This window comes from Pogona vitticeps, chromosome 5 (assembly GCF_051106095.1).
Source record: "Pogona vitticeps strain Pit_001003342236 chromosome 5, PviZW2.1, whole genome shotgun sequence".
Classification (NCBI taxonomy): Eukaryota; Metazoa; Chordata; class Lepidosauria; order Squamata; family Agamidae; genus Pogona; species Pogona vitticeps.
In genome coordinates this window covers 3291690-3318350 of record NC_135787.1, presented here as the reverse complement: position 1 = coordinate 3318350, position 26661 = coordinate 3291690, and the positions used below count along the sequence as shown (strand labels likewise).

The following is a 26661-nucleotide window of genomic DNA, read 5'->3' as shown; positions in this document are numbered from 1 at the left end:
TGATGAACGGGAATGTCCCATTTCCCACCCACCCCATCCCTTTCTCCCAAATTGCAGCCCGTTCCGATGGAGGGAAGGTCGCCAGACCCGAACGGGGGAGCCCATCCCGCTCCAATGAGGTCATCAGTCCAGAGATCCTCAAGATGCGGGCCGCGCTCTTTTGCATCTTCACGTACCTGGACACCAAGACTCTGCTGAGGGCCGCCGAGGTGTGCAAGGACTGGAAATTTGTGGCCCGGCACCCTGCCGTGTGGACGCGGGTGCTTCTGGAAAACGCCCGGGTGTCCTCAAAGGTAACAACATGACCCAGGCGTGGGGAAGGGGGGCATTCATTTTTTTAAAATATTGGTCTCCTTTGAACTGATTGTTTCCCAATCTGGGGGCTCTGATGATCGTGGACTACAAACTAACTCTCAATAGCTCTAGCTAACATAGCCAGTCGTTGGGGATGCTAGGAGGTGTAGTCCGATACCGCAAAGGCATGATCGTATTTTGTTTTTCCGATGGGTGATTTCTTACCCTGCCCTATTTCAAAGTCTGTTTTTATTATCTGTTTCTGAATATTGACAGAAGTTTATTCTTCAGATCCCACAAGGTACTAGTTCCCATCTATTCAGCACTGGTTAGGTCTCCTCTTCTTAAGAAGGATGATGACAAACTGAAACAAGTTCAGAGGAGGGCAACAACAATTGCAGGGCTGGAAACTAAGCCTAAGGAGGAAAGGCTGAAAGAACTGAGCATGTTTAGCCTTGAGAAAAGAAGGCTAAGGGAGATAGGATAGTACTTTTCAAAGACTTGGAATTCTGTCCTACAGAGGAGAGGCAGGATCTGTTCTCCGTCATCCCAAAGTGCAAGACATGCAACAATAGGCTCAAGTTACAGGAAGGAAGATTTCAGTTGAATGTTGGGAAAAACTTCCTAACTGTTAGAGATGTACAGCAATGGAATCAATGACCTCTTGAGGTGGGGTAGCTCTCCATCACTGGAGGCATTCTAGAGACACCTGGGAGATATCATCTGATTTGAATGATAGGCCCCCTTCCAACTTCATGATTCTGTGATACTGTTCTGAATCTTCCTCCTGTACTTCTCGCCACCCACTTACTCTAGTTGACTTTCCCTTTGTCCCCATCATATAAAAGTCAACCAAAGTAAGTGGATGGCAATAGGTACAGGAGGAAAGAGTTGGCTCTCTTGGTTTGCTCATGTGCAAAATTGCACAGCTGCTTTTCTCATGAATGACGGCAGACTCCACCGCTCTCTTCCTCCTCTGTCTACAGTTCCTGGTCATGCTCTCGCAGTGGTGCACCCAAACACACTCCCTCACCCTCCAGAATCTGAAGCCCCGACAAAGGGGAAAGAAAGAAACCAAGGAAGATTACATGAAAAGCACACGGTAAGAGCAGCCTCTTCCAGACCGCTTGCAACATTTCATTCTGGTTCATTCAGGAATCAGCTACTGGTTTATTGGGATAAAAGGGCTTCTGATTTTTTCAACCTGGAGATCTACTAAGTTCTGTAGGACTCTTAGGAAAGTCCCCTCTGACCTGGTGTTGCACGGACAGCCATCAGACCGTCTTTTGCTCATTCTGGGGAGAAACAGACTTGCCTAGAGAATGCACAGATAGCTGTACAGCAAGGCAAGTGCAGGACCATAAGCAGAATCTGACCGTGGTCAGATTCCAAAAGATCTCCTGTATGGAGAATTAGTGCAGGGAAATCGCCCCGGGGGAGACCACAGCTGCCATACAAGGATATCTGCAAGCGGGATCTGAAGGCCTTAGATGGGAAACCTTAACCTCTGAGCATTCAGCATGAAGGCAGGTGGTACAGCATGGCCTCTCCCAATTTGAAGAGACCCTTGTCCAGCAGGCCGAGGCGGAGAGGCCATCCCAAAACCACAAAACCAGGGAACTGGACAGGAAACAGCTTGTATTTGTCTTCAGTGTGAAAGGGATGGTCACTCTCGAATTGGCCTTCTCAGCCACCTTAGACGCTGTTCTAAGTCCTCTGTTCAGAGCATGTGACCATCGTCTCTCAAGACTGAAAGATGCCTACTGTGTAGTCAAAGAAAAGGCAACGTTTCCAAGTACCGTTGTTGTCCTAGCTGGGAGCCACTGGGCAGGAGAAGAACGGCTGCCTGAGGCATGCTGTGGCCATCCTAGCCAGCCACAGAGGCAGACCAAAGAACAAAGATGCTGGGCCAGAAACAGTCAGGTGGAAAGCTAAGCATCTAGAGAGCTGGTTCTTCTTGCCTTTCTGGAACACAGGAGGGCCCAGATAGAGACACCGCAGGTAATCCTTTTTCCTGCCGAGGCCGACTCAGAGAGGGAAGCCTTCCTGTAGCCAGGGTTCTAAACGAGAGAGTCTTAACGGAAAATTCTCCGTCCCTTGTTGTGGCACGAACGTCCCTTGATGTGTCTTTCCTTTCCTTCCCATTTCTTCCCAGGGGTTGCCTAGAAGCTGGGCTGGAGTCCTTATTGAAAGCTACAGGGAGCAACCTTTTGATCCTCCGGATTTCTCACTGCCCCAACATCTTGACGGATCGGTCCCTCTGGCTGGCCAGTTGCTACTGCCGAGCGCTGCAAGCGGTCACGTATCGGTAAGCGGGCAAAACGCTTAGAAAATTCAGGACATAAAGATGAAACCCCTCTGAACCCCTCTGGAACATCAAGGATTTCTCCCTCCCTACGTGGTAGAATCCCTGGTGCAAAACCTTGAGAAGAACTTGCCTTGCCTAAGAAATCAAGGTACTCCGAGTTTTGATCCTGCTTCCGGAGGAAAGAAGCTCCTGTCATTTCTGGCCCTCTTTTTTTTCCCCCTCAGCTGAAACTTTACAAGCACAGGCGCTTCCTGACCGTTTCCCCACCCAACAGGCTAAACCAAATCATCCACAGGGATTACCCTTTTGTTTCAGGAGAAATGAAAGCTGACCCAGTGATTCCCATTGGGGTTGCTTTTTCATTCATTAATTGTTCATTAATTCATTCGTTCATTCATTTATTCGTTCGTTCATTCATTCGTTCGTTCGTTCGTTCGTTCGTTCGTTCATTCATTCATTCATTCGTTCATTCATTCATACCTGCAGATCCATACCTGGAGGTATGAAAAAGCACTCTGTCTCATTTTCATCACCCATTGTCGAAATCCCGCCATCTTCCTCGTCCAGCCTGAGCTACCACTCAGAGAGAAATGTTTGCACTGTGTTTTGGATATTTCTTTCACAGATTTTACGGGTATCACATTTCAGTCGTTTTCCTCTTGACTATACTATGTTTATGGGTAATTTTCAGATGTCTTCACTTTTAGGCATGCCCTTTTTAAAAAAAAACACACAACAGTACTGGTGGCTTTGTGCATGTGTGTGTGTGTGGTTTTTTTTTAATTTGCCACAATCATAGAATCCTAGCATCACGGAGTTGGAAGGGGCCTGGAAGGCCATCTAGTCCAACCCCCTGCTCAAGGCAGGCACCCAAGCCAAAGCAGATCTGACTGAAGGTGGTCCCATATTCTCTTGAATGTGCTGTAAGTCTCGGACACGGTCAGATTTTCAAGGCGAGGTTCGCTTCCTCCTGTCACCCCTCTTGAGAACTGTGAGATGAAGCCTTTTGCAGGGAATTTTTAACATGGTGGGTTTCTCTCTCCTTCCCCTCCATGCCCTCTGCCTGGAGAGCTCTGCAAAAGGAGCGCATCCTCCAACCGGTCCTTGTCGCTTTGGGCCATGCCATCTGTAGGGCTGCCTGGAAGAGAGAGAGAGAGAGAGAGAGCAGAGGCGTGAAACCGCACGGTCATTGATCCCTGGACGTTTGGGAAAGCGATGGGCCAGGCAAGGGGTGTATTTGGGTGAGGGCCATGCTGGGCGTTATCCTTGAGGAGACTGCTACAGCAAAGCAGCTTAAAGCACCAGGAGGGGTGCATGCAATCCTCCGCATGTCAGGACTGCCGCAGGAAACCTGATCATTATCTCCGCTTGAGTCGACTGGGAGAGAATTGTCTCCGAAGAGGAGGCTGGGCTGGCAGAGAACACATCTGCTCTCCCGCAAGGAGCCGTAGGTTGCCCTTCTCCAAATGAATGTCTCCGTTTGGGAATATGCTTTTAAAAGAAAGCCCTGCTTTGAGCTTTTGGGGGAGCTCCGTTTTTTTTACTCCAAAACCCACAATCCCCCAGTGAGCGTGGCAAGCGGCCTTTCTCCATGGGCTGGTGGTAAAGTTTCAAACAATGATTCTTTGCAGGACGACACCTCACGACCGTAGCTGCGTCCTACAAAAAAGCAGACTGCAGCTCCCAGCATGGTGGGGTTGACTAAGGATGCTGGGCACTGTAGTCCAAAAATATGTTTCCCCATGCTTTTCTCTTTAGCACTTAGATTTTCATTCCATCAGACATTTGTGGAAGCTTATTTCAACCGGCCTTTGCCTCTTACAGGTTTCTGTGTATTTTTCTTACTTATATTCCCACTTCCTTTAAATTTAAATTTTGTCAGAGAGGCGACGGTCTTAGTTCACAGGGATGAGACCAGCAAAGCATCCGTGGGCATCTTTAAGACGGTTAAATTGTAATTTGGCATCACTTCAGCTCCTTCAGAGAGCATTGTAAAAAAGAATTTGCCAGCCCTCCCCAAAAGCTTCTTGCAAATAATACGTGTTCGTTTTAAAAGCACCATGGGATTGTTGTTTTTGGAATGTTTCCTTCTTAGCCGAGGCTGAATGTGTTTATTGGCACGCTTATTATCTGATTCATTTGCTCAAGTGTTTGTGCACGAGGAGAGCAAGCTAAATTTAGCTTCTTCTAAAAGGAATATAAGTCGGCAAAATAATCAACCGGTCTCTTGTGACTCACGGAGGCATAGACGGAGGCAGCAGTACAAATCCATGCTTTTTGGAAAAGGCACAGACTCTAGTAGTAACAACAACGTGTTTTGGGGGGGGGGGGAGAACATGAGAAGAGTGGAGTAGCCAATACATTAGATCCTTCCTGTCATGAGACACCTAAAGTCCAGAGGTTCTCTCCCAAAATTTTGAGGTGACGGCTCCCCGGGGCTGAGGTTGTCAGACGCCCCTGTTTCCTTTGCAAGTTTGCCCATTGCCAACTGATTTCGAGAAGGTCCTGATCCAGGTTGAGAGGTACTGCTCGTTCCACATACCTCTGGCTCATGGTTGGCCCAGTCCAGGGGCGCCGATGTTGGAGTTTCTCATCTGAGGATGGAAGGAGGGTGAGCGGTCCAGCAGGGCCAAAGGAGCAAGCTTCAGAGAAAGGTTGCATAGGAGCTGTCCGGCCGCACAGCTAATGTTTGACAGCGGTGTCGAGATCAGAGCAGAGGCTACGCCAGCAACACCCAGGCGGGAGACGGATCCTCTCCTCCATCACAGGGAAGAGAAGTCCCCTTCCTGCTTTCAGCCCTGAACACAGATTTATTTATTTATTTATTTATTTATTTATTTGATTTTTACCCCGCCCCTCTAGACCATGTCTACTCGGGGCGGCTTACAAAATAAAACAAAACAGTATAAAAATATATAAAATCATAAAATTACATATTTCAATTTAAAACAATTAATTTAAAGAGAGGATTACCAAGATGGAATAGCCAAAAAAAGAGAGAGAGAAACAGAGAAAAAGACTTAATTGACTGGAGGGAAGGCCTTCTTGAATAACCAAGTTACCATGCTGAGCAATGGATGGTAGGCTCTAGGGATGGCATGCTCAGAATTAAACTCCCAAGTCCTATAATTCAGCAGGAAACACTTCAGGCTTCAGGAATTATGGGAACTGGGAGTCCGTTAATTCTGAAAAGCCTCTTGCTACTAGGCTGGATGGATCCATGGTTCTGGCTCAGCATAAAGCAGCTACTGATATTACTTTGAAACTAACCTATATATTCGAGTATAAACTGAGTTTTTCAGCACAATTTTTTTGGCTAAAAAAGCACTCTCTCGGCTTACACTCGAGTCAGTGTCAAAATTACATGTTTTCCATCATACCGAAGGCAAGCATACTATCAACATTATCCATATCAGTACCTCGGCTTATACTCAAGTCAATAAGTTTTCCTAGGTTTTTTTGGTGGTAACATTGGGTGCCTCGGCTTATATTCGGGTCGGCTTATACTCGAGTATATATGGTACTTATTTTGGGCTACAATTTCCAGATTCCCCAGGCCATGTAAGCATTCTGGGAGTTGTAATCCAAACAGTAAAATTTCCAAATCCCATATCCAGGGCACAGATTTCTTCCCTCCTCTCTCTCTCTCTCTCTCTCTCTCTCTCTCTCTCTCCCTCTCTCTTCCTTCCTTTTCCCTTTTCTCTCCCCAGGCAACTGCCTTCCAGACCAAATCCTCAGGTTTCCCTGAGCGGCTTGCCAGCTCCCTAAACCTGTCACCGTGACTCACATGTTTTAATTAAGGCCAAGCCCAACTGGCTCGGGGAGTGCCTTGGCAGGCAGCTTCCTGGGAGATGTATGAGCGTTCCAGATAATACGATGCTGCTTATTTTTAGGCTCAACCGAAGCACAGAAGTGGGTCATTCATTGAAAAATTAGGGATGAGGAAAAACAAAAAAACACAAGCTGGATTTCAATCAGAAGGGCTGGGATGCCCTAGATCCATCCCACACAGAGTGTTTGTTTCCACAACACCCCCATCTCTTTCCCAAACAGACTGAGAAGTTTTGATGCCCAAGGCAGAAAACCTCACAAGCCCACTAAATCCTGTGAGCGCCCCGGGCAGTGTCAGGGGTCACAAAGTCTTCTGATAAGAAATCCAAGGGCTCTGCGTTGTAGGCAGAACCAGTGACAGCCTTTCTTGCTTCAGGCAGGCCAACTGGGGCCTTTCACTCTTCCGTTTGCCTGTCAGCTCTTTGGGGTCCCTGCACGGACCTTCCAGGAGAGATCCTTTCAAGAAGGGCCCTTGTTAACACCACAGGGGACCTCGAAAGTCCCAGCCTTGAAAGGCAGGAGAGGATGATCCCAACAGCTGGTAGAACCAGGTAAAGGACAGTGGCGTCAGCTCCGTTGCTCCTCCTGAAGTCTCCCATCTCTCTCTCACTGGCGCTTCCATTGCCAGAGCTGAGTCGGGGAGGGTGCCCCTGTTCCTGTTGGATGGCAGGGGCACCAAGGTCATAACAGCTGGGTTGGGGGCTCCGTTAATCCTGTTACAGGGCCCCTCATTCACAGCCCCTTCCTCTGCCTAATGGTTCAATGCTTCAAAGTTTCCCCTCGGGGTTCCCCCTGCCAGCTTCTGTCTGTCTCCCCTGAGGCACAAAGCTGAGGGTCCCAGGACTCAATGGCTTCCCCCCATCTCCTCTCCAATCCCCTGGTCTCCACATCTCCCTCTGGAAGCACCCAAGTCCCCCCATGCTTCCTCCTGGTTGGTTGGTTGGTTTGTTGGTTCATTCATTCATTCGTTGGTTGGTTGGTTGGTTGGTTGGTTGGTTCATTTGTTCATGCATTCGTTCATTCGTTTGATAAATCTATCATTCAACCAACACCTTGTCACCTCTTTCATCTGTCAGCTCCTTGTCAAATGCCTGACATCCTTCCCCCTTGCCCGCCAGGATCTGGGAGCCAAGGTCTCTCCCAGGGTCTTCAGGGTGAGGGAAGGCAGCCGGCCCAGGGCAATGGTGGCAAACCCCTCACAATACCCCAGATCTGCCATCAGTCTACGTGGAGACTGCCGCCGAGGACTGAGGAGAAGACTGTGATTCAATTCAGCTGGGCAATAGTGAAGGAACTAGAAAAGATCCTTCCAAGTACAGGTGTGCCCCTTCGTAGGTTGGCAAAGATTTCTCACACACCTGTGCATGTCTCACACCACCGTCAGTAAAAGGCTTTCTCTCCCTGCTACCCCTGTCCAAGATTCTACTCCTGAATTATTGGCAGAAAGGTGGCCTATAAACAAGCCAACAAACAAATCAATCAATCAATTCAGTCAATCAATCAGTGAAGAAAACTTGCAGGAACCAGGAGTAATTTTTCCTGAAAGAACTGGATTTTTTTTGTCTAGTGCTAATGTCTAGTGCACTTACAGGACATGTCATGCTAATGTCTAGTACGCGTACAGGACATATGTTCTACGACAGGTGCTCACCTCACATTCTAGTTAAAACATGCCCACGTGCGTACACACACGTACAGTCGTGCCCCGCTGGACGATTACCCCGCTCTACGACAAATCCGCATTACATTGACGTTTAAATGGGGGAATTTCGCTTAGCGACAATCAGCAAACAGCTGATCGTCGGGTTTCAAAATGGCCACCGGCTCTCAAAATGGCCCCCGCTGTTTTCTAGGACGGATTCCTTGCTTTACAGGCACTGAAAATGGCCGCCGTATGGAGGATCTTTGCTGGACGGTGAGTTTTTCAGCCCATTGGAACGCATTGAATGTGTTTTCATTGCGTTTCAATGGGATGTTTTCATTCGTTCGGCGATGTTTTGGCTCTACAGTGATTTCACTGGAACGAATTAACATAGTCAAACGAGGCATCACTGTACTCACACCCACACACAAACACTGCAGTCCTACAAACCTAAACGAGGATAACTGGATGGCTCAGGGGGCGAGTTTGATTCCCTCCTGGGGCTCCCTGAGAAGGGGCTGGACTTCCTGATCCAGAGGGTCCCTTCCAGCTCTGCAGTTCTAAGATGATGACAGAGAGCTCAGGGGTTTAGGTCTGTAGCTGGAGAGCCAGAGGTTGGGAGTTCGATTCCCCCACTGGTCCTCCTTGACAGGGGCTGGACTGGATGATCCCACTGGATCCCTTCCAGCTCTGCAGTTCTAGGATTATATTAAATCAGCCATGCCCTCGCAGCGTCCACTTCCGAGGGCTACTGTTATCTCCATCCTGGCCACCATGAACCATCAGGAATATGTTTGTTACGAAGTAACGGCTCTTGCAAATCAGCAAAAAGTATATAAAAACCTAATAACGGTGTTTGGTTCCTCATTGCAGCCTTAGTTATGAATATGTGTTTTTTTTAAAGAAAACAACGAAACATTTACAATTTAATACGAGGACGCAAAGTATTTGTACAAATTCCACCGCCTGTGAACTAAAGTACCTCTTCGGCCGTTCTTCTCCTTCAGCAGTTTTGAGGAAAGAGGTTTAAATGTGATTTAAATGCATTTGCCCAGGATTGAAAAGCCACCAGCTGGGGAGGGAAGCTATTTAGGCAAGCAAAGAGGAAACAACGTTAAAACATTTGCATAAGGATAAATAAGGAAGAGGGACCTCCTTCCCTCCCACCCCCTTTTATAAGACCAGAATGGGCAGGTGAGTCTCCTAATTAGTGGAGGGTCTCCAAATCGGGAGCAGGGGGAAATTTGCATGAATATAATTCCGTCTGTATTTAATGATCAGGTGGAATTGGCGGCCAAAAGCTGTCCTGATGGCCAGAAAGTTAGATGGCTTTGAAAGGAAGCGGGAGAAATATATAAAAGGCAAGAGTTCTGTTGATGGTAGAGGATCTGTAACTAAATTTTGCAGCATGGAATGTTCCTCCCGTCTGTTCCATGCTCCTTGTTCTTATTTCTCCATTTTGAAACCATTAGTATTCCAGATGGTCACTGAGTAAATTCAGTCCACAAATTAGCACATTTTTTTTTCTTCTGGAAGGATTTCTACTGGCACAACGCATTTTAGGGTCCTTTTCCTATTTTTTTCTTCTCATTTCTATATATCCCAGCACCCCCTCCTCCCCAAGCCCAGGGATCCTGTCTCTCTGCAGCTGGTGCTGTTTGCTTAAGCAACAACACCCAGCAATTACTGCATGAGTGTCGGCAACAGAAAGAATAGTGACACAACTCCGTGGATCCTCCAGATCCAGGGGCAGTCTATCTCTAAACAGCTGTGGGGGGAGAGAAGGCCAGAAAACTACTCTTCTTCCTTATTTGGAGGCATCCTGAAATTTGTCTGGTGCGGAGAAACTGTTTCAGAAACTGGCTAGTTGGCCTGGTGGGCCGACGGTGGGTGATGCTCCTGGCAGAATTCCTAGACGACCTGTTAAAAGTTAAAGAAGTATTCAAAGAGATGGTGGTTGTGGGTTTTTCGGGCTCTTTGGCCGTGTTCTGAAAGTTGTTCTTCGTAACGTTTCGCCAGTCTCTGTGGCCGGCATCTTCAGAGGACAACACTCTTCAAAGAGAACGTGGACATTTTATTTAAAAAAATTTTTGCTAAAAAAAAGAAGAAACAAAACCAAATCTATACTCAAAGCCTCCAGAGGTGTCAGCTTCACCCTTTCCAAGTTCTCTGTTTTGATTACCTTTGTATTTTCAGTGAGAAAGCCAGACCCACCCGGGGCTGCAGAAATGGGATGAAAAAGCAAGTTGCAATTCTGATAGCCCAAGGAGGCGTTCATGCATCTCTCTCTCTCTCTCTCTCCCTCCCTCCCTCCCTCCCTCTTTATTTCCCTGTTCCAGGAGTGCTACGGATCCGGTGGGCCATGAGGTGATATGGGCGCTAGGAGCCGGCTGCCGGGACATCATCTCCTTACAGGTGGCACCGCTACACCCTTGGTAAGAGGGCTGGCCTGGGCATTCCTGGTGGCACCACTCTTTCATACGCACATACAAACACACACACACACACACACACACACACACGGGTCGGCTGGGTGATTTCCGCTGGGAAATGGGGGAAGAGCTTAAGCCTGCTCCTTTCCCAAGACCCCGATGTCAGTTGGATATGGACACATCCATAAACCAAAGCTTGGATAAGTTACTTTTGGGGAGGGGGCAGGCTTATAGATCTCAAAATCTTTCAGCCTTCCTGGCCATTGGAAAGAAAGAAGCTCGTGTTCAGAGAGGAGAGGAGAGGAGATCCCTTCGCTTCACCCTGGTGCCAGAAGCGATTATTCTCAAATGGAAACCTTCCTTTCAATTTGCAAAAAGGGGGTTTCCAGCTCCCAGAATGGAAAGGTCTCCCTCTCTGGTCAGCTTCCTCCCAAGATGGTTCTCCATGCTTTGCTCCTCTCCATTCAGAAGTTCAGCAAAGTCTGTTTTGGCTGCTCCGGCCAACCTGTGCGCCAATGGCACTTTCCTCCTTTCTTTCTTTCGTGCCTGCTTGGTGATGTTGTGTAAATGATGCTCGGATCGTGTTCGGGTCTTCCTTTCTCACTTCCCCTCTTTTCTCCTCTTCTTCTTTCCTCCAGCCAGCAACCCACTCGCTTCAGCAACCGCTGCTTGCAAATGATCGGGCGATGCTGGCCGCATTTACGAGCCCTGGGGGTCGGCGGCGCAGGCTGCGGCATGCAGGGACTGGCATCGCTTGGTAAATCCAGTTTTGGGGGGGCGCTCCCTCTGTGGGTGGATCGATACTCGGCTAGCTTCTCAATGCTGCAAACCGGGGCATGATGGCACTCAGCCTGCCCCTGGGGATGCGAGGTGATGATGATGATGATGATGATGCTTCCCCTTTTTTGGACTCCGATTCCCAGAATCCCACAGCCATTAGCCATGCCCACTTTGGGGCTCTGGGATCTGTAGTCCAAAAAAAAAAAAAGGTTTCCACCTCTGGTCTCCCTTACTGAGCCATGCTGGAGCCAAACTGGATCCGGTCCAATCTGTACAGGAATGAGTGTTCTCCATTCTGGGAGTCCTATTGTGGAGCGGACGTCAGAGCTGGGGAACCGAAATGTCGCCTGAAGTTCAAGCGGCAGAAGCTCAGACCTTGGGGAAGTTGTTTCCTTAGGTGGAGACTCCCAAGATTCCCTCAAGCGGTGTGTGCTGCAGGCCAAGAAACGAACTGTTCCGAGTTCTGAAAATGGTCTCGGAATGGCCCTACCATGAGGCAGAGGGAGGTCCTTGCCTCAGGTGGCACATGCTGAGGGGTGCCATGATGGAGAGGGATGGGTTTTTTCAGATTTCTTGGACTACAAATCCAGTAATCCGCCATTCTGGGAGTGCGGCCTAATGGGATAGCTGCCTTACAGACACCTAAATTTGGCTCACCTGGCCTGAAGGCCTCAGCCAGAAGACTTTAAGGCCGAGCTCCACCAAATATCTGCTTCAGAAAAACAGTTCCCAGCTAGTTCTGGGGCAGGAAGAGGAAGCGTGGATGGAGCTAGGCCTAGTTAAATCTCTCCCAGGTGAGCCAAATTTAGGTGTCTGTCATGTAGAATGGAGAATTACAAGAATTATCTGCCATACAGACTTCCCATAACTTCCTAGACTAGTCTGTCCCTTGTCTAGGGAGGTGTGATGGAGGCTGCTATTTGATTAAAAGCATAGAACTACGTTTCGACGGTCACACCAGGTGGCTTCTGTCTGTGGAATGGAGACAGTCACCATCAATGGGCAGAAGGTCAGGCACTTAAAACTTCTAGCAAACTTGGCCCAGTCATGGCAGAGAAGCCATATCATCTGCTTGTCACTGGAGTAGATATTGGCTGACCATTATTCCATTATGTTGCAGCACTCCTTCTGCATGCAAGGGTCGTCATGGCTTGCAGGGGATGAAAATGGGTTTTGCAACCTGACTCCATGAAGTCTAAAACCCGTATTGTCTGAAAGCACCTTCCCCATCATCACTTGCCACCTGGCCCACTCATGAACCAGGAAGTGACCGCATGTAGGAAGAAACACCAAGCAGAACTTTGATATGATGGGAAAGTCTAGGACAGTGGTTCCCAACCTTGGAGCCCCCAGATACTCTTGCACTACAACTCCCAGAAGCCTTCAACACTAGTTGTGCTGGCCAGGATTTCTGGGAGTTGTAGTCCAAGAACACCTGGGGACCCCAAGGTTGGGAACCATCCATCTAGAACCCTGGGTTCCATCCTGCAGTTCTCCAGATGTTTTGGACTTCAACTCCCAGAAGGAGCTCCTGCCAGCATGGCCAGCCACAAGAACTCATGGGAGTTGAAGTCCAAAACATCTCCAGACTCTAGAACTGGGAGAACCACTGGTCTACTAGAATCCGCCCTCTGTGGTCCGTAACCCACGCATGGCTGGCTAATTCTCTCCTTCTGTGTCTCTCCATCTCACCAGCCCGGAACTGCATGCGCCTCCAAGTCTTAGAACTGGACCACGTGACGGAGGTCAACCAAGAGGTGGCTGCCGAAGTTTGCCGGGAAGGCTTGAAGGGTTTGGAGATGTTGGTTCTGACGTCCACCCCCGTCACCCCAAAAGCCTTGTTGCATTTTAACAGTGAGTGGAAAAGTCCAGACAGGTCAGGAGGGAGGGCTGAGGTTTTTGCAGTAGAAAATGTGAATGTGTATGTTGTGGTGGGGGTCTGTGTGTGTTGCAGTATTTGCGGACTGGATGAAGAAGCCTGAAGCCTATGCATTTGGGAAGAAGATGCATCAGATGGGATTAGGAGCAAGTCATGGGGTGCATGCTTTAGCTCTTTACCCTGGTGTAATCCCAGTTTGCATCGGCCAGCCTTTTTGTACTGGACACAAAAAAAATCCAGTTCCATTCATTATCCTGCCCAAGTTAATCAAGCAAGCAAAAATGAAATGAGGATGTTATCGAAACCTCAGTACAAGGAAGGGAGCTGAGATAAGAAACGGTGAGGTGTTCCTTCTATCGTCTTTAGAAGAAATTGCTGCCTTTAATGGTCTATCTTGATCTCTATTGTAGTCGGGAACCGAAGCCAAAATATGTTAAAAATTAACCAAGTCCTTCATCCTCGGCCCCATTAATTCATGCATCTACTAATTGATCTATGTTGTCAATTAATCTACTAATTAAACACGTGCAGCCCTAATAATGGAACACAAAAGGGACGGAATGCATTTTCTTTAAAAGACATTGGGTGGTATAAGGCAAACTTCATCTCAAACCACAGAACCAACAACTTTGACTTGTCCGTCACAAGATGAGGAAGGATGTGAACTGAAATGGCCAACACCATTTTGCCCCCCCCCCCATGTGCTTACACCAAACACCATCCATGGACAGATTTTCCATTGCTCAGAGATGGGTCATTTCTGAATGCTTTTATGCAAATGTTTTCTCTCTCTCATGGTGGAACGAGACCTGCAGCATCAAAGTCTAATCTTGGAAAAGTTACTTTTTTTGGAATGATAATTCTGGGAAACGCGCATACACAGCCTGGCTATGCTAGCTGGGAGATGCTGGGAATGGCGTTTCCAGAAAAAGTAACTTTCTGAGTTTCTCATCAGGACATTTGGACTTTTTGCTTCACAGGGTAAATATCTTTCTCTCTCCCTCTGTCCTACCCCAGGTTCCCCTATCCTCCAGATAACTAGGGAGGCCAGGAATTGCCAAACAACAAAAATTATGGGGGGGGGAAGAATTCTGGAGTGGCTTGATTTTGAATTGACAGTTAAGAGTAATTAGGTTTACAACACAGTGGAGGAGAGAAGCTTTGAAAATGGGGATTTGAGGAAGGTGATTCTGAGTCGTTACGATTTTTTGGTACTGCTCAACTGAACTGTCCGTATTTTTGACCTCTCTTTGGCTGTTTGATTATTCCAAGAAATTTCACAGAGTGTTATAAGCAGCTGCATATCTCAGAAATAACACCATCAGAGCTACAAAAAAAAACCTGGCAATATTAGGAACAGCATACATACTGTGCCGATATTTAACAGATACTTAGGTTTTTGATTAAAACTTGTATCTGTTGCATAATGCCAGTCAATGTTTTTATAATTGTGATTGACTGTGCCTGGTGTTTTTTAATAATAATAACAATGATGGATCCTATAACTTGCCAGGCTCCAAAAACCCATGGGAACATCAGGTAGAGAAGGTGTCAGAAAATGAGGAAGTCAAGATCTTGTGGGATTTCCGGATCCAAACCAATAATAGACACCTTGAACATAACCTACCAGACATTGTCATGATAGAACGAAGAAAGGTCTGGATCGTGGACATTGCAATTCCAGGGGATGCCAGAGTTCAAGCTAAAGAATTGGAAAAATTAACGAAATGCAAAGATCTCGCTTGTGGATGAAAGACACTCCAGTGGTCCCCGTAGTCATCGGGGCTTTGGAGAAATTATCAAGAAATTTTACACAGTATAATAACTCCTCCTCCTGGGAAATGTCCCCTCGTTCCTCATTCCCCCAAACTCCCCCGTTCCAAACTCATAGAGGTCCTCTGTCTCTCAAAGGTGTTTGCCGAAACCTGAAGTCCATCGTGGTCCAGGTCGGGATTGCCGATTACTTCAAGGAGCCAAATAGTTCTGAGGCCAGGAAGATGTTTGAGGAGATGGTTAACAAGCTCCAGGTAAGGAGGAGACGTCTGTGAATGGTCTTAAGTCCTGTCCCACACTCGCCATCACAAGCGTGGGTTTCATTTCTGGTGGCGGACCGGTCCACAGGCTGGGCCTGGATCTCAAAGCCCCTTCCAAGTGGCCGGTTCAGCAAACCAGGGCTGGTTTTAGGATTAGGACACCCGCTCTATGAAAGGTGCAGCGTCCTGGCTTCGGGCAACACCTTAAAGATTAGCTCACTGACCAGAGGGGCAAGGGGAAATAATATACCAAGCTGGAGATGCCCCATTTTGGATTCCGTATTAAATTCTCCATGGCCATGCTTTGTCCTTCCCAAGCTGAGCCACAGATCCATGGCTACCTGGACTTCCCTCCAGAGGGACCGCATGCAGTCGAGGGCTGAGCAATGCCCGTGACAGATGCCGTAATCTCTTGTTTGAGCTGAAGTCGTGTCATTGTATCAGCAGAGTAAGCCAAGCCACCTTCTACATCTGTGAAGTCAGACTTGCCTATTAAGAAGATACTGTACGGTTCGGCCGTTTGTTTATCGGCCAAACGGGTGTTTGGTGCTTCTAAGCCCTGCCTCCTCTGATGGGCGCCCACTCGGAAGCGGCCGCCTGGCTTCCCTGCCCCACCTCCTCTGTTTAGCCAAGAAACAAACAGGCACGAACCACCCAATGGCCAGTTTGTGCCCATCTCTGGTCCTGAAGCCCAGTCCGAAAACCTAGCTTGCTTTGAGGGTCACCCCTAAGAAGTGGGACAGAGGGAAGCCTCTCCAGGAGAGCAGTTTTGTGCACTCTGAAATGGCTGCATGCGCTCATTTTCAACAAACAGAGCTCCATTTCCCTCCATCCAGCCCAAGCCATTTCCATTTGAGTCCGAACATTATTTAGTGGTCCAGCCTTCCTTAATAGCATCATCTGTCTTGAACCGATACCCCTGAACGTGATGCATTCTCCCGCTTGCTTCCCTTCCAGGCCCTGAAGAAGAGGCCCGGCTTTTCAAAGATTTTACACGTTAAGGTGGAAGCAGGTTGTTAACCCTTGCAGGTGGGGGGAAAAAAGAACAGGAAAAAAAAAAGACGGATCACGTCTTACATCTTCTCGTCCACCTGTTGCTAAAGACACCCTGGAGCCGACGCCAGCGGCCTGCAAGCCTCAGTTCTCTGACCTGGCGCCTTCGAAAGCAACCGGCCAAGGGCAACACATTTTCAAGCAGGCCTTCGGGAATGAAAGCGACGCGCTCCTTTTTTTCCGAACAGGCGGGTCGGGTGTGTCGTTGAGTCGACAGTGCTGTGAATATCAACCAAGGAATCTCTCAAGACTGCCAGAGAGGGCTTCCTGTCTTCTCCAGCCCTCGCTTTCCTCAGAGGCAGCTATAGAAGCATCTGCTCACAACACCCAGATAGCTTTTTATTTGCCGAGCAGTTCTCCAACTCCGGAGTTCCTTTCCTTTCCTCTGGAAACTCAATAACTTATGGGCAGAGGGCAATTAATGAGCGAGGCTCTTCAAAACTCCCTCGCGATTCCCTCGTTTGCTCCAGTTGACTGATGATTCCTTTGGTCTTCGAGAAGCGTGTGAAGTTTCATCTCCACAGGGCTCCTTTGAATGGTCTTGTTTCATTCCTTTCTCCGCTGACATCTATTTGAGGCGTTTTCTGGGTTTGTGGTGTGTGGTTTGGGGTTTTTTTAAAAAAAAAATGGGGTTGTTCCTACTGTGAGGAAGAGAAAGCACCTCGTACTTCTGTTCATTCGGAGTTCTTTTTCAAAGAAGAAAAGAGCAAGCCAGAAAAGAAATTCCTCATACAACCAAAGGCTACTATAGTTAAAACAAAAACAAAAACAGAAGATGCCTACAGTGTGGGAAGAATCTCTTCTTGATAGGTTGGACCTCAACAATGGAGCCACCACCAGCAAAAAGAACACCCTTACTTGGCCTCCATCTTTGACCCAGAAGGACACTGGTCCTCCACCTTGAGCAGACAAGAACAGGTCTTGCATACAATCTGGTGGTGGCTTTTTGTCTCAACCCAAGGAAAGTGGCCTTCTGGAGGAGAGCCCCACCAGATGGTCGATTGCTCAGCACCGTTGTGAATCCGGAGAGCGCAGAAGAGATGTTTCTTCTCTTAATGTAGGCCAATTCCATCCATCACAGCCCCACCGTCCTTGCTTGCCGGTTTGCTAAAGGGCAGAGAAGTCCGGCTTGTGATGTTCTCCACCCACCTCTCATTCTGCAAGTTGCCCTCCAGACAAACCAGCGCTATCTTCAACCTTAACTGGTTCCCCATGCTTTCTGAGTTCTGCTGGTATTTAGGAGACAGGACCAAGGAATTTTTCCATCTCTTAATTTCTTGGCACCGAACGGCTTCCTTTCACTTTGATTGTTCAGCTTTTATTTCACCCCTAAAAAATCGAATTTTTTTTTTGTTCTATCAAAACAAAATCTACCAGCTTTCAGGAAACGGGATCTCCTCACTTCTCAGCGGTGGTGACAACCATGGGTCTTATGTGGAGAAGCCGGATCTGATCATTCATGGCCAAAGCTTTAGCCCAAAGCTGAGGAAATCTTTTTTGGTCACACAATCTACTTTAAAACTCTTGAGGAAATCCGAAGTCCGGCCAGAGGGGTGTCGTGTTGTGCGTATCTCAGCCGAAGGTCAACAGGTACAGTTTTTCCTGCTTGTGCATCTCAGTTTCACATATGAGGTGATCTGATGCCTTGATTTCTTGCCAGAAGATGATGATGATGGAAGATTGGATGCTTAACCTTTCAGAGCTTCCCCTGATGAGGTAAACTGTTGGACTCAAGAGTTCAGTAGCTACAAATAGAGGGTAAGGAAAGGAGATTCGTGCCAAATCCGGGAGATTTTAATGCTTTCAAGTATTGAAAAGGGATGGTCTCCCTGTAGACATCGAGGGTCATCGGGGCTTGCGTACCGTTTTTGCTTTACGAAACGAAAATCTATATTCTGCAAATCACAAAAAAGCCTGAATTATTTGGGAAGGATAAATTATGCAAAGAAGCAGGAGGACGCCGTGTTCGTGCCCACTAAGCAGATGAAAATTTCCTTAGTCTATGTCTGATCTATTTGGATAATGTCTGGGAAGTGGAAAGAGTAGCAGGATGATTGTGCCAGCACCTCTGCTGAGCTTAGCGCTCCAACACCCACCGTATGTGGACATTATTGGGAGCCTAACATTCAGCCCTGTCAATGTCCTATGTTGAAGGCAGGCCATTTCTTCTCCTGGGGAGGGGGTAGCCTGGTGGGGCGATTTATTTCTTGGTGGGAGCCTTGAGATTTTGAATGGCATCCTCAAAGTCATCGCTCAGCAACAATTCCCGTCCTCATCGTTGCAGGGATTAACATGAGAAGGGTGTCACATAAAGGAGATAGGAAGAAAGACAGAAGGAGGTGCATATCTAAAAAGTCACCTTTAAAAAAAAAAAGATTGCATATCTATTCAAAAGTTATCTGAGATGCAGGAAAGGGAGCAGTTTCTCACTTAGTTGCATTGAGCACAAGATAAGAAGCAGCTGTGGATGGTGGGCGGATTATACCATGTCACCTTGAACTTCCTTCCTGGCTTTAGAAGCTAAGGAGGGCCAGGCCTGGTTAGGACCTGGATGGGGGGAGGTCATCATGAAACCCCAAGTACCTCCAGAGATGTTAGCAAATCTTTGAATCTGGGTCCCAAAAGCCCGTAAGTCTTTTAATGCCCATTAAAAACAAGCTTTTTCCCGCCAGAAAAAGAGGAACGGGATGGGTGGGTTCTGAGTCACAAGTCAAGACGAGGTCATTGGGGGGGGGCTCAAGTCAAGTCCCAATCAAGTCCCCAGTGTGACTCAGGTGTGACTTGACAGTGTGTCCCCATCCTTGGTAGGGCTAAAAAGAGTATCCTTCCCCCCCAAAAAACCTAAACAGCTGCTGATGCTGCCTGTCAGAACTGGCCAAACCAAACTGGAATGGATCAATGACCCACGTCAGCCTAAGGCAGTTCCCTAGCTTTCTAAAATCAGCATAAAACAGCTTTCCCCAGCTAAGTGTCCTCCAGATACGTTGGACTGCAAACTCGCGCACGCTTGTGGGAAGCGGGGCCCAACCCATCTGGTTTGGTGGGCCATTGGGTAGGCTCCCATCTTGAGCGATAGCAGCTGAGGTACCCATTTGCCCCTCTGCTTGACTGCACTGTGAGAATGAAGCCTACACAGACAGGGGTCCCAAGACAGTGGGGAGAGGAGCCTCAAGTGCCCCCACCACCATCATCACCACCAGCAGTAGCTTGGAGCATCTGGAGGTGGTTTTGGGGTTCTTCAAGAGTTTGGACGAGTGTTGGCCAAGTTTATTGGGACATAGATTTGCCCTCAGCTGGGACAAGATTAAATTAGATACTGAGCTGGAATACTTCCTGTTTCATATTCCAAATGCATAATTTATTCTGTTCCCGAGACACGGGTTTGGAATGGATTGTCAGCAGGTTTTTTTCTCAGGAGAACCAGGAGGATCATAAAGAGTGAAGGGTTTGGAGATAGGATACGAGGAAGGAGAGACACGAGATACGGAGAGAAGGAATGAGCCAGGCAGAACAAAGACACAAGTAAACAACTCCTAGAGGTTGAAAAGGGTTAGGGTTTTTTTCCCCCCGTGCTACAACCTCTTAAATCTCCCCCCAGAGGGCCAGGGAAGGCTCTCTAGCATGGCCCCTTCAGCAAGGAAGGAATATAGCCGAGTCCTAGAACAGAGGCTACCTGGAAAAGTTACTCTTTTTTTAAAAAAACTAAAAAACCCTGGAAGATGCCCTCCTGGAGGCATGGTATTTCTGAAAGATTTAGTACCAAAAATGTAATTTCCCCACTCCTCCAGTCTCTGCACAAAGCAAACCAGGTGAGCCAGCTGATCGGGGGGAAATCTGGAAATTATAATCAAAATAATATCTATTTATTTAAAAATATTTTTACCCCACCGTTCTCCTTAAAAAGACCCTACCTATTGACAGGCCTCTACACAGCTAAGAATTCTGCCCTTCCCGTCCTCTAATCATGCCCGGGTCAACAAGAAAGCCTCCCCCACCAGCAGCTACTGAATGGCATGGCTGACTCAAACATAATTTAGCAAGCAGCCAGCAGCGCTTTTTAATCCACACACCCACCCCCCCGGTGAAAGGCCTGCAAGTTCAGTTCAGGGGCTGGAGACCGATTTTGGCCCCAGCGTGCGCTCGGAGGCCCGGCCTTCCTTAATTCTAAGCGCACGCCTGACTCCCTAAGTTATGATGCGGTCCGTTCGCCTGGGGGAAGCTTGGTGGAAAATGAAGCACTGACCACTCTTCCTCTAGGTCAGAGAAAACTTGTGCTAGAATAAAGGGCTAAATCCTGCCATGCAAACCCCAGAGAGAGGAATGGTCAGGTCCAACTCAACCTAATATCGGGGTCCATAGACCAAGGTTCCGCCTCTATAAAAGGCAGCTTCCTACCTTCCGAACGCTATCTTTTTGTCTTGCCCTTTAGAGCAAAGTCTCCCCAACCTTGGGTTTCCAGATGTTCCTGGACTTCAACTCCCAGAAATCCTGGCCAGCGGAGGTGGTGGTGAAGGCTTCTGGGTGTTGTAGTCTGAGAACATCTGGAGAGCCGAGGTTGGGGACCCCTGCTTTAGATAATACAGAGTGTTTCAAATATGCTATTTGGGAAAATCCGCGAGTGGTTATTTCCACCAGTGGTTCCCCAACCTTGAGCTTCCAGATGTTCTTGGACTTCAACGCCCAGAAGCCTTCACCACCACCTCTGCTGGCCAGGATTTCTGGGAGTTGAAGTCCAAGAACATCTGGAGGCCCAAGGTTGGGGAACCACTGATTTTACACAATACTTCAAATGCACAGCTGACGCTAAGCTGAAGGAGATGGGGTGGTTGGATACTTGGCAGCTAAGGCAGGATTTGCACGGGGAACATTCTTATGTTTGACCCAGTCTCTTAGCGAACGTGTGACACCAGCGAGCAGTTCCCACTGAGAGAGAATGAGAGAGAGAGCAAAGGCGGGAAGCATGCACATCCCAGAAACTCTAGCTGAAGACTCCTCCGAATCTGGAGTCATTCCCATATAGCAACAATGCCCATCCAGATCAACAGGGTCAACTTGGTAAAGACTTTGGAGCTGCTGCATGCATTCCTTCTTGAAAGAGCCATCATCATCCCCACCACCACCAGTCCTGGGAGCCAAAATTCAAAGTTAATAATTTCATTTGTTTTTATATATATCTATATCTATGGTTGTGTTTTTTTCCATTTCTGTTGTTTGTTGCTGGGGAGGGATTTTTTTCAGTCACTTTTTCTGCAAGACTGGCACACGTTTCCAAGTTTTATTTTCTTGTTCCGGGAGCACAACAGACATAAATGTGGAGGCTCCAGAATGCATCGGAGGTGCATGAGAAATACGGCGTTCCAGGGACGGCACATCCTCCACGTTGACGAGAACGGTGGCCATTTTGTACAAACTTTGCCACAAAGATGGCAATGGAGGACCACCAAGGAGGTAAAGGGCTACCGAGCAAAAATAATAAAATTAAAGAATCAGAGTGGAGAAACATTGCTTTTTAGGGGATGGTTAACTCCCAGAATCGCCCAGCCAGGTTCTGTTAGCTAGGGGATTCTGGGAGTTGTAGTCTACATTTTCAAGCTCTGGAAAAGGATGCCTCAAAACCAGCAAGAGCAAGAAAAAAATCAATCTCAAACCATAAAAGTGACAGAGGTGGGAGAGCCAGTAGAACCAGCTGCCCAGTTCCACGTTTTGATACTTTTGAACACCCTGTTTTTCTTCGGGCAGCGAGGATAAATCCCTCCGAGCAGGGACGGTCGCTTTCAACATGGCACAGAAACTTGAATAAACTTGAGCTGACATGCAAGGAAAGCAGCATTTATTTCTGTGAAGGACTAAACGCAAGAACAAACAAACAGAGCAGAAGAGAGATTTTTTTTAAAAAAAGCGAAGTTATTTACTCAGCATGTTATCTGTATGCTCTATTCTTAGCAAAGGGTTTGCTTTTATTGGAGAGTCATCCGGGGTCTCCTCTTTTTTCCTTGTTCATCCATACGTGGCGGAAGAAAGACATCACGGCCCGAGGCTCCTTGCTGCTCATATGGTTTTTCAGAGCACCTTTTCCTTTCTCCAAAAAAGAGCACCCGTAGGAAGAAACGAAAGAGACCATCCCAACATCACGTGTTTGTTTCGCCTTCGTCCATGGGTTCTTCTATGGATCAAGCCGCCACGGGTCTCTGGGAGTGGAAACACGAGGCTGGGGTCCTCGTGATTAATCCCGGGAGGTGCCCTTGCATGGCTGTTTGATTTACCTAGATGCCACAAAAAGGCAATCTCCAAGCCACAGCGGGTGAACTCGACGAGAGCGGCTACCGGGTCTGTCCATGTGCCCATTCTGTTCTTGTAGGAAAAGAATTTCGTTGCGGCAAAAGGGGTGGGAAACAGCCGCGTGGGACGCCCTGATTCACGTGGGAAGCCACCGCTTTCTAAAAGATGTGGGGATGGGTCAGAGGAGGGGGGAAACAGAGACCAAAGCAACTTTTAAAGAGATATTTCGCCTCTAAATTCAAAGGCATGAGGGATGGGAGAGAGCAAAATATTTATTTATTTATTTATTTGTTTGTTTGTTTGTTTGTTTGTTTGTTTATTTATTTATTTATTTATTTATTTATTTATTTATTTATTTATTTATTTATTTATTTATTTATTTATTTATTTATTTATTTATTGGTGGGATGACCTTGATATTTATTTTCAGGAGTTAAAAACAAGAGTCATGGGACTCAACTGTGGCATTTCTTCCTTGTGAATTGTGGCGAAAACGGAGCTATGAGTGTGGGTTCCCCTCCTGTTTTTTTCCCCCCTTTTTGAAGTACTGTCTATCATAAATCTGGTTGATTTAGGGCCTTCCTGCTCCCTTGTCCCCTGTTCCACTATGATGTAGGAAAAGAAAGGGGCTCTAATGGAAATTGAGGTAACAACCACTATATATGTATACTATGGCAGCCCCAAAGATGGGCCACCATGTTCAGCACATGGATGATGTTGGCGCATGGAGCTCAGTAGGACCTCAGAGTGAGGAATAACAGATCAGTCATGTGTATATTTGTTCAGAGTCAGGGTGAACTCTTGATTTTGCAAAGGTGGTGGTGAATCTGTTCAGGGTGAGTTGTTTCAAAGTTCGCAGTAACATCCAGACCAGGTTTGTTACCCTGGCAAAATCAGAGTCCCCAGCGTTCACTGACTCATCATTAAATCCCATTGAGCTCAATGAGACTTACGCCCAGGTAAGTGCATTTATGATGGCAGCCAAATGGCGTCTGGATCATGCTCCTCGTTTGCTGGGTGTAGGACCATCAACTTAAGCCAAACTTCATTTTGGCCGTGTTTTGAATGAGGAGAAAAATGGCAAATATTATTATTTCTCTTATTGCCCTCTGAAAGGATGTTCTAAAAACCCTTTTGGAGGTTTAAACCTGAATCGCTTTCAAGTGTTTGGAAGAATCCACTTCAAATGCGGTTTTCAAAAATGGGTGCGTTTCACATAGTTTCTACTCCTGCAGTGGAAGCTCTCATCATATCGGTGGTGGCGTCTGCACATTTCTAGTGAATACCTATGGGTGAGAAGGGTGGCAGGCAAGGAAGCCCATCCTCCATGTACATACATTAATGCAGGGACAACCCAAGAATGTTTTCTGCCTGAAGTAGAGCAGCAAATGCTCGCCACCGCCCCCCAGGCAAATAAAGGGGCATAAAACCCAAAGCCAATCAGATGACTTTGGCACGCGAAGCAGAAAATCCCTCCTCCAGCACTTCCAGCACTTAAAAATAAAATAATAGCAGGAGCCCGAATCCTCAGTCCCATCAGGGGAATTTTACAAGCAGTCTGACCTCTTTCCGGGCTGCCGGTTGCACTTCGATTTCTCCAGATTGAACAGCTGACTGTTCATCCCATGGGCATGAAGGGAAGCCTAGGAAAGAGAGAAAAGTTTCTTGTGTAGATGTGGGGGAAATGCAAGAGGATTTTGGCCAAAGAAAATCCTTCAGCGTTTGCTGTCTTCACATGATAACCCAAATCCATCGCCGAAGGCAGCAGCCTCACTCTGCCTCCTGGTAGAACCGGCCCTGCATTTATGGAGTACATGGAGGAAAAGTCTGAAAGTAATGAAGGGGCTTGGATGATGCAGGCTAGGAACTCTTCACCAGGAGGAATTGAGCTGGGGTAGCAGATACATGCAGGTCATCACTTCATTCAATGCTGAACTCACAAGACTTTGACCTGGCCTGCAGTGTGAATCGTCTCCAGCTCTAGGTGCTTTCAGATTCTGAGGGTTGCAAGTGAGGCAGGCTGGAGGTTTGGTTCCTTCCTTCCCCTGGGAGTTTTTTTTTTCCCAAAAGAAGGTGGAAGACCTGATGGGGAAAACACAGGAAGGTTCCAAAGGAGAGGTGGCTCTTTTCAAGCCCTGTGAAAAATCCCAGGATGGAAGGCAAGGTCAATGAGGTCACTCAAGCCCCCCCCCCCCACCTCTGATGGCTTTGCTGTGTTTGTCAAAACTGGAGACTCTGCTGAAGGGTTCATCTGGATTTGGTGAGAATCGAAGCCCATCCTTCTGGCCAGTTTTGGACTGGATCACAAGGGTGCTGGTTTTGGTGTCCTTTTGCATTTCTGCCAGAGGCTGAGAGTGGCACAGCGAACTGTGCAAGCTGGCGAAGAAGCTCCTTTGGTGTGAGAAGCATTATATAATAAGTGTGTCCCTGTTCATACAAAGCAAAATGTTCGGTTCACCCTCCGCTCCTTCTTGACTCTTGTCCTTTGCTTTCTCCTACCTTTTTCCAGCATCTTTCTCCGCTCACGCTTGCAACGGCTGAAGTACTAAAAGCACCCCTCTCCTTGGTACCAGGTCGTGCTTGCCCACTGAATGCCAGATGGTGCCTGGCAGAAATGGCGCAGCCTCTGTGTGGATTTTTTTGAGGAGCATCTGTTAGCCACTGGCAAAAACGAGACAGGAGACTTGAGGGTCAAACCACACACGGAGAACTTGGGAGAAGTTACTTTCCCAAACCGCAGCTCCCAGAATCTGTTGGCCAGCGTGGCCAAGGCGATTGGGATTCTGGAAGTTGCAGTTATATGCAACTTTTCAAGGCTCTTAATAATGAATTAAGTGACGAAGAAGAAGGGGGAAAAAGAGGGGGGAGTTTGCTTACCACTGCCTGTTGGGTTATGGAAAAGTAACAGCCCAAGACTGTAACTGGATAGACACCAGTGTGCAGAAAAACGGCTTGCTTCCTTACCCAAGATCACAACTGCACAACTGCAGTTGCTACCCCTACCCCTCTCAGAGATTATCTGCATTCAATAGCATCTTTAGGGGAAAGAGTTCCTAAGGCTCTTTTTGGTAGAGAAGCAGAGCGAAGGTTAAATCTTCCCTCCTTTTATCCCATGGTTCTGCCCCAAATTCAGTTCCAGGTCCTTGTCCGCCAACCTGAAGGTGGGCTTCGGGAAGGCCAGGTGAGGTTCAAACCAGCAGCTTGGTGATCAGGTGGGTTCCACTTCTGATGCAACATCCTGCCTCTTGGCTTCTGATCTGCTCCCACCAAGCCAGGGGGAAGCCTTGCGAATCATATTGTGTGTGTGAACTACAAACCAACCGGGGTGATGGATGGACTGGAAGAAGAAGAAGAACGGTGAGATCAGGAGGAGTGAGAAAATTTGAGCCACAGCGCAGTGCACAAAATCTCACCCAGCATGGGACTTCTTTAAGCCAACGGTGGGCTTCCTTAACTTAGGATCAGCGCGCACCACTATCCAACAGCAGCAGGGAAACCTAACAGAGCCAATTTCCTCTTCCTCATCAAGAACAGTTCACAGAAAAGCCAAAGGCACAGATCCCTTCCAGCCGCCTTCCATCCCGGGACATTTTAAAAGCCGTAGAAGAATAGACGGAGTTTGCACTGGGCTCCAACCCATCACATGGAAAACCTCAGAGTGACACCTCGACACCGGAAACATCCACCCGACGCTTCTCTTCCTCGAGAAGGCCTCATCCACCTAACCCGAGCTTTTAATTTCAGAAGCTGGTGCTCCTGTTTCAAAGACACTGAACTGGGTGGGGACACATCTTGGAAAAACCATCTTGCGCCCAGTGTGCCTTGGGCACACTGATGGTTTGGAGGAAAGCCTGTGTGTCCATGGGTTCTCCTGTGCCTTTTCCTTCAATGGGGCTTACTCAAGAGCAGTACCCTGAGCCAAGTCCAAAGGAACCCAAAAGCTGCCAATGTGTTTGTTCTCAGCCCTTGGGGAGTCTTGAAGAATCAAATCCTGATGGATCCATTTGGTCCGGCCAGCAGTGACTGATGTGACGCCTTGGTCTGGGCAGGAGTAAGGAATCCTTCCCTCACTGTGGCTGCCCCAGTAATGGGCATTCAAAAACTGGCTGCCTCTTGTCCCAAAGTCTCGT

The 26661-nt window shown here is 47.7% G+C and overlaps 1 protein-coding gene across 1 annotated transcript in view; it reads left to right on the top strand.

Moving 5' to 3' along the window:
* The window catches only part of FBXO41 (F-box protein 41), a 64146-nt gene extending 37695 nt beyond the window's left edge, over positions 1-26451 (top strand). The window contains exons 6-13 of the mRNA XM_078394439.1: positions 58-293; positions 1281-1396; positions 2450-2602; positions 10415-10510; positions 11146-11264; positions 12983-13141; positions 15078-15193; positions 16157-26451. Coding sequence (XP_078250565.1) covers positions 58-293; positions 1281-1396; positions 2450-2602; positions 10415-10510; positions 11146-11264; positions 12983-13141; positions 15078-15193; positions 16157-16219 — 1058 coding nt within the window. The 3' untranslated portion in view covers positions 16220-26451. The remainder of the gene's footprint in view (positions 1-57; positions 294-1280; positions 1397-2449; positions 2603-10414; positions 10511-11145; positions 11265-12982; positions 13142-15077; positions 15194-16156) is intronic.
* The last annotated feature ends 210 nt before the right edge of the window (positions 26452-26661 follow it).